The sequence below is a fragment of the Montipora foliosa genome, chromosome 2 (genome assembly GCF_036669935.1).
Source record: "Montipora foliosa isolate CH-2021 chromosome 2, ASM3666993v2, whole genome shotgun sequence".
Taxonomy (NCBI): Eukaryota; Metazoa; Cnidaria; class Anthozoa; order Scleractinia; family Acroporidae; genus Montipora; species Montipora foliosa.
Window position 1 is genome coordinate 5183904 of NC_090870.1, and position 7500 is coordinate 5191403.

A 7500-nucleotide genomic window follows, 5' to 3' on the forward strand; every position below is an offset into this window, starting at 1 on the left:
GTGCCCCTTTAAGCAATCGAGTCCCTTCAACAACTGACCTTCTCCCAACTGATGGCTCGGTCAGTGGAACGTTTCAACGGCGTCGCGGAGGACATGGGTTCGAATTCAGTTGAAGCCATAACTCGGAGATAGCTGCGTTTCACCCCGGCCATCTGAAGAGAGGCAATAAAGGCCGCTCTTTTGCTGTTCAAAAGCTTTTAAGGGTAATCTCGGTTAAGAAGGTGTTGTTTCGGAAGTCGCCCCAGTCCTTTCGCGGAAAATGATGATTTTAAAACCCAAATTACCCCTTTGCCATGCATTATTATAGTGTTGCCAGGAAACGAGCACGGTGAACCCCCATTTTTAATGGTTTTATTTACTCGTAATAGGTACACGGAAAACATAGTTTAAGGAGAAAAAAAGGTGGATGGTAGAAGTTGTAGTATTTACATATAAATGACGTGAAACTGCATTTGGAGCCAGACACCGAGTGCAAGGTGATGACTGTAGCGGTCCAATTTGCTCACATTTCTTTGCAAGATAAAGATCATAGCCCGGACAAACAAAAAAGTGCAAGTTTTCAGTAATACTCAATAGCTTTTGTTACTTGACAACATTTTTCCGGTTGACCTAGTTTCGAACGCTTCTCGCGTAATTCGGTAAAAAACACTTAGAATAAACGGCATACAGCGCAAAAACAAGCACGGGTGACCCCATCTTAAAATGTCTTGTGTATGAATATCAATTGCGACAAGTTTGAAAAACATCTGGATAGTACGTCATTTCCAAGGGAATTACCTTAAATTGCCCAGATAAGCCAGCGCGAGATCACTTGCTCCTTTCGTTTGTGATGAATAACTATGACGCCAAAATGCTATTAAAATATGGCAAGGGCGGAAAAGTTGCAAAGATAAGACTTCGTTGCTAATATAATAATGTTTTGGTTTCTCTATTCGAGCGAAAAACCCAACTGAAACTCCTTCAAAATATAGCCAAATCACATTTTTTTTCAAACACTAGCTGAAAAACGGAAAATGACATTCGTGTAGGGCCATTACGAACGGACAACTAGTACAATGGAAACGCTATTGATGGAAAGGCAAAGGTGTGGTACGTCAGTTAATTTGTAAAATTAAAGGTTTCTTTTCCTGGGCGCTGTTTCAACAATTTCGATCAACTCTACGACCTTAAGTTGATTTCCGATTCACTGCGGATTTAACCAACGGCTTCGTTTTTCCACTACCCTCATTCCTGTCTGGCGCGGAAGTCTGCGAGCCGTTTAAACAAAACTGACCAAGTGTATTGAAAAACCCAAGGGCAACGCTCCATGTGATCTTTGAACTTTTTCTGCTCCTGTGATTGGCGGCAGCGAAATCCGAAATTGAGCCTTCACAGTCAGCAAGTCAATGAAAGGTAAAAATAAGATCCCTCTATAATTTTCAAAGGTTCAGAAAGAAATAAAGCCGAACAACCACATATTGTATACAGGGTCCTAGCGCTCGCTGAACGTTTTCTGCAGGATTCTTTTCATGGCTCGCCGTATCTCTCTTATTCGCCAACAGTACACGAGTGGATTCAAGAAGGAGTTGATGAAAATCACCGTTGTTACGCAGTTGTAGGCAATCTTGACTTCCCTTGTATATCCGATAAAAGTATGAACAATCATCGTCACAAAAAGTGGCAGATAGAAAATTAAGAAGAGTGCATAAACATAGAGAACAGTAACAGCCGACTTTTTGCATCTAAGAATGTTGACAGCGTCACTCTGCAGACTTCTCGCGGCCGTGGTTTGATCGTTGATTTGACGCTGGTGTCTGCGAGCGATGTGAAAAATTCTCAGGGTACACAGCGCCGTCACGAGATAGGTGAGGAGAAATGTCATCATCGGAAAAGCAATCCAATAGGAGTGAATCCAAAACCTTGAAAAGACAGCACATATGCAGGTAATCCAGACAACGAGAACGGCTCGGGTGACCCGAGGTACTGTCACGAACGCGTTGTAACGTAAATGAAGAGTCAATACAAGAAGGCGGTCGATAGATATTAAGGCCAAAGTAAGAAAAGAGACACTTGAACTTATCCAGCCTGAAATAAAACTAATCATTTTCAAGGGGCAGTACGCAGTGAAATTTTTGATGAGCTCAGCTATTTTGTACCCAACGTAAAAAGGCTGACAGAAGGCTCCAACGAGCAGATCCGAAAGCGCCAGGCAACACAACAAGATGAAAGAAGGTGAATTGCGACATGGAGATTTGCGTATCGCGTAAAGAACAAGAAAATTAACGCAACACGTTAACACGGAAAACATGGAGTTTAGAACACACGCAAACACATTTGTAACGATGACTTCCGAATCCTTCGTGTAGTCCCAGTTAATTGGCAGGAAAAAGCAGCTTAAATTGTGGCTTTCGTTCATGACGAGAAAGGGGGAAAAAAATTTATCGAGAACAAGCCGACAGCAAAAGGAGGATGGATTCTCACCAACTTCGATCGTCAGACAGATGGACTTTTACACCTTGGGAGATCCATGTTACTTCGATAAGTCAAGTACATGTATGAAAGCAACATGACGTCTGGCAGTTTTATGCAGTCGTATTCAGGAAATTAAAATATTGGCCTAAAAGGCACTTGCGTAAAGAAAATTGAAAATCGTCTTCAGATTGCCATCAAAAAGAAAAGTGCTTTTAATCGGTGTAGCTTGTTTACATTAGCAACCATTTTACGACAGCATGGTGCATTATTCTGACGAATAAATCACGTCATATCGTCACAACATGGTGTTAAGTACATCTTTGCTCTTTCAACATTGCCGAGTAGTTATCACAAACAAGCTAAATGCGGTAATTGATCAAAAGGCAAACCACACGTACGTTCGACAGTTGAGTTTGTACACACCGCTTATTTCATGCACCTGCGCGTTAAAATAAAAGCTGCAGGGTCTTGACCCATTTGGAGTTTCTATATCAACACAATTTGCAAATCTTCTCCACAAGCAACATCTGTTGTTTTCTTCAAACGGAAGAAATAGCTAAGAGAGAATTTTGCCAATGAAGCAAGAAAGCACTGATTTTTTTCTGCACACTGAAAGATCTAGAGTTGTACTAGAAAATGGCCAGACGCAAGGTGGTATTTGTAATTTTTGTCTAGACCGAGAATGACATGAAGAATTATGACGATCGAAGGAGTTAGTTGGCTTTCCTTATGTGAGTTTATTAAATGTTAAACGAACTCGGTGACCCCAATTTGTTCACCACTGTTAGACAATACGAAATTTCTTTTTAAAGTTTTCTTTTGTTTTAACTTGATCAAGGTGGCACGAACCCCACTTTAATCGGCATTTTTCACAAAAATTAGATCATAGCATGCTGCTTTGTTTCATGTTATAAAAATTTGGGTTCCACCAAAGGATACAGGCAACATGGCATAGAGAGAAACCTCATGGAAAATACACCCGAACAGCCAGCGAGCCACGCAGTTATTGAAAGCGAACCGTTTTAAAATGGGCGCTTAGACTTCAACACTGTTTATCAGCTTTATTTGAAATGGGTGCTTAGACTTCGCATGGCCCGCAGTTTGTCAAGACCCGAACCTTATTAAACACTTCGCATGTTGTAATGTGGTTATGTCACAGCAACTGAGTCTTTTTCTTGCAGTATTTGGTAGACAAATTAATTTCGTTCAAAAAGGACGATGAAAACCGTAAAAAATAGATGTAATTCTTATATCACTCAATAACTCAATTAATTAAAATTTACAGCACCTGCAGTGTTCACAATATTCTTGCACAGTCAAATTTCCTTGACCGTCGTTCAAAGCTGGTCACTAAACCTCGAAGCGAAGTCGGCTGCTATATATTAGGGAGCTTAAGAAACGACGACGGTTTCGTCGAGAAAAACGCAACAAAACAATAACACCGTTGGTTTAAAAGAGGAGACAACACGTGTCGCACGTGCGGAACGCCTTTTAGTACATACTTTGCCGCAGTACTCTGCGTAACGTAAGGACGACGTGAAATCACCAAATTTGAGGTTTGAATGACAACGGGAGCTTACAAATGTGAACCTTTCATTGTTTATTTGTACTCTGAAACCTCTAGTGCTATTTTTTTTTGGGGGGAGGGGGGGTGGGAGCGCAACAAGAAGGAATAATCGCGAAAGACTTCGGAGGGCAAAGTGATATTTTGAGGTGACGTTTTCGACGACGTTGCCTTCGTAGATTTTAGAGTCCCTAATGCCATCTATAGCAAGGACGGCGATGATAATCATTGAGCTCAACGGAATACGGACCTGACAGGTATAAAAAACGGACCAAGGTGTAAAATATGGACCACGGACCGAGTTTATAAAATAAACCGACAAATGGCGGCGATACATCAAGGGAATGCAGTTTTCCTAACATAAATGTCACACGACTAGAATCATCTTGCGTTGTTGTATTTCTAGTTTTCCTTTATGTGAAAAGTAGAACTACTGTGTGAAACAAAGATACCACAGATCTCTTTACACCAGTTCATGCATTGGTTCAGCTTTCCTTTTAGGTGTACAGGCCCGTGCATTTTTCCTTGCTGTTTCCACGTCCAACTTTTTCCAGATTTAAGAATCGGCAAAAAATCTTCTTAGTTCTTTTAAAACAGTGAATGCTTTGAGTTTTTTCAAATTTGTCTCTTAAAGAAACTATGACTAAAGAATAATTTAATATCAAAAGAATGATAAGACGAGTTAACTGTACATGAATGTTATTCTCGGCTAATGGGGATTGGATTGGTCAGAATGCATGCATTAAGACACGTACAAGGAAATCAATAAATAAATCAACAAATGATGTTTATGAAAACAGCAGCTGAAGCGAGGTCAAGCTGGTCGCTATAAACCAATCAGAATTCGCGGTAATAAAATGACACGTGATTGGGGGGCGGGAAAATACGCGTATGTTATGGTCTTGTTCCTCACTGGTGGAAAAAAGTAACGGGAAAGTTTCAAGCCAATCGGCAATCGTTATCACTTTCGATACTCGTGGCCGTTGTCATACAAATGGAAGATCAGTAAACAAAGAGCATTCCATTTGTCCACTTTGATAAAGACGTGGTTCCCTTTTTTTTTGAAAACATTTTCTTAAGAACACAGAGAAAAAAATCCGTTTCTACGAGACATTAAAATATTAGATATACAAGATGTAAACTGGATCAACCTTCTTGGTTCTTCCAGCCGTTCGGACGAAAGACCTTGAATAACAATGAACACGAGAATGACCACCACTGCGTATTTTCACACTGGGCATGCACATTGGGTTGCATGTCGATATTAGGCATGCGCCTTGGGTTAAGGGTCGTGTTTTTTACAAACGCACGGAATGAAGTACATGACGTTCGTCGTATAAAAGTCAAATTTTTCACAAAGTGCATATGATAATCGGAGCGGAAGGCCAGCGACTAACTATGCAATCATAGACCCTGGTCTAATAATCTTGAGAAGTCCTGACCGAGTTCTTTTCCGTGCTTTCTGTAGCTTGAAGTCAGTCGTCTTTTTGGACTAAAAAGAAACAAAGGTTTGTGTCAGGGAATATGGAAAAATTACGGGACGAAACAAAACTGTGCAAAGGGCAAGTGTCAAATACAGTGGAAGCATAGAGATCTGTGCGAGCATTGACAAGGCGAGTCAATGACGAGCCATTATAACTCCAGACCTTCATTTTTTTCCATTTTCTTTTCTTTTATTTTTCCGATTTTTTTTCTCGCACAATATCTGAATGAATTCTCTCGGAATGGGAATGAACTCTTCTTTATAGGGCTTCGTTCGGCTACATACGGGTCCAGAATATTACGTTTCTCTTAGCAGTCAGTCCTTGAGATTACTAATGAACCATTAACTGTGCAAGGTGAATTGTAAATACCTTCTGTAGCTTCCTTTGCTTTTGTCAGGATAACTGCTAGTTGAGGTCAACGAGGGATGAAACGATGCACTGGAATCACGATGGGCCCTAGAATAAGATAATGACGTAAATCTGGCTAAACACCGAAATAGTATCTAGGCAATCCGATCAGCTGTGCTTGAAGAAACGGCTGTGAAAGATTAGAAATGACAAACGCCGAAAAACAGAACAGCTAAACTTACGACAGAGGAACAAAGCTTTTAAAGGTATCATCCTCGCCGTAGCGATGAATTGACGCCTCCTTTCCTGCAAAACCACCCTGTTATGAAGAAATAACCGTTTGATGAGGGAAAGGATCACACGAACGCAGTATTTATTTATTTATTTATTTATTTATTTACTTACTTAACAAATTCGCCAACCATTATAAAGATAATACGGTGACAGGATGGTAGGGGGAAACTCAATTCCCTTTCTAAGACTACCCTCCTGAGTCCTCGCCCACTGACACACGCGCGCAACACCCAACGCGTGCGCACACACTCATACAAATGAATAAACACTTGGACAAATGGGATCCGATCCAGTTCCCGCCAGTTTGCGCGCGGCAAAAATCAGGGATTAATTAACTGAGTTCACCTTAGCCTTTTTGAAGGCGAGTACTGGCTGGTACTAAGCTAAAAAGGCTCGCTTTGAGCAGAGACTCATGTGAACGTCTAAAGGGTCCACTGTCATGGATTTGTGCGATGTAAAACAGCTGAGTCATGGGTAGTTTCTTCTTGGCAGCTGATCATCAGCGAAATACTTGTTCACAAACTTATCCTCATTAGCATAACTTTAAACTTAGTTTTCTAATCTAGAGATCAGCAATAAATATTGAGATGGCATCAGTTGTCTGATAAGCTATCTCTCAAAATTTGAGGCCAACCTACCTGGTCATCTACGTGCCATTGTGGTCAGTCAAGAATTCGATATTTATCAAAGACTGTATGGGCTCACTAGCGCTTCTGTCATACAACAATTTTTCAGTTTTCGATGGCTAATGTTTGCCGATTATCAAAGCGTAAAGGGTTTAATTGCAGAGGTATCTTTTGAACTTCTGAAGTCATTTTGTGTATAGTAAGAGCAAACTCGTATGTAGATGAGACAAAACGTATACCGCTATGACGTAAGCAAAGATTTCCTTCCACGGGGCATGCTCAGAACATGCATGCTTAGAACAGCAGACATCATTCTCGTCACCACAGCCTCGGATCAACCCAAGGCTCTGGAAAACTCTATGTAGGAGAACATGCGCCGTAGGGTTCTCATAGCCAAAAATTGGCTATTTGAACCTTACGGCGCTTGCGCACTTTTCGTGCTAACATGAATGCACCAATTAAAGACGCTTTTGATTGTTCTTTACGAAAACCAATGAGAAGACACTTTGTTTCAGGGTTCCCCAGAGCTCTTCTCTCCCTTAGTCAAGAGAAGAGCTCTGGGGTCGAGATTGAGCAGACCTGTACTCGAACTCGCATTCCAACAAACAGGTCTTCAATGAATACTAAATTAGGTGTATTTGCGTCGAGAAAAAATAAATAAACGGCATTACCATGCTAGGAACGTACTGCCCATGGTCGCTCAGCCCGTCATCGCTTATTGGCCGCCTACATG

At 41.0% G+C, this 7500-nt stretch overlaps 2 protein-coding genes and 1 long non-coding RNA gene across 4 annotated transcripts in view; 1 reads left to right on the plus strand and 2 right to left on the minus strand.

Annotated features, from left to right (window-relative positions):
* LOC137992181 (uncharacterized) overlaps positions 1-7500 on the plus strand; it is a 50528-nt gene that overhangs the window by 7955 nt on the left and 35073 nt on the right. The window lies entirely within an intron of this gene.
* LOC137992180 (trace amine-associated receptor 7g-like) lies at positions 1338-2533 on the minus strand. The gene has a single exon (XM_068837332.1). It carries the CDS (start codon positions 2393-2395, stop codon positions 1472-1474), a length of 924 nt encoding a protein of 307 aa, XP_068693433.1. The 5' UTR covers positions 2396-2533; the 3' UTR covers positions 1338-1471.
* Positions 3628-7500, minus strand: part of LOC137992179 (coiled-coil domain-containing protein 171-like) — a 42358-nt gene continuing 38485 nt past the window's right edge. Inside the window, exons 27-30 of one of the 2 annotated variants that reach the window (XM_068837330.1) lie at positions 7439-7500; positions 6090-6166; positions 5869-5955; positions 3628-5507 (exon numbers count right to left, since the gene is read on the minus strand). The exon at positions 7439-7500 is cut by the window's right edge and continues 163 nt beyond it. In XM_068837330.1, the coding sequence (XP_068693431.1) occupies positions 5420-5507; positions 5869-5955; positions 6090-6166; positions 7439-7500 (314 nt within the window). In that variant the 3' untranslated portion in view covers positions 3628-5419. The remainder of the gene's footprint in view (positions 5508-5868; positions 5956-6089; positions 6167-7438) is intronic. The other variant, XM_068837331.1, reaches the window with a different exon arrangement.

What these genes read in the sequence shown, in the direction of transcription:
- LOC137992180 (XM_068837332.1), bottom strand. Translation starts at nt 2,395, where the DNA reads ATGAACGAAAGCCACAATTTAAGCTGCTTTTTCCTGCCAATTAACTGG.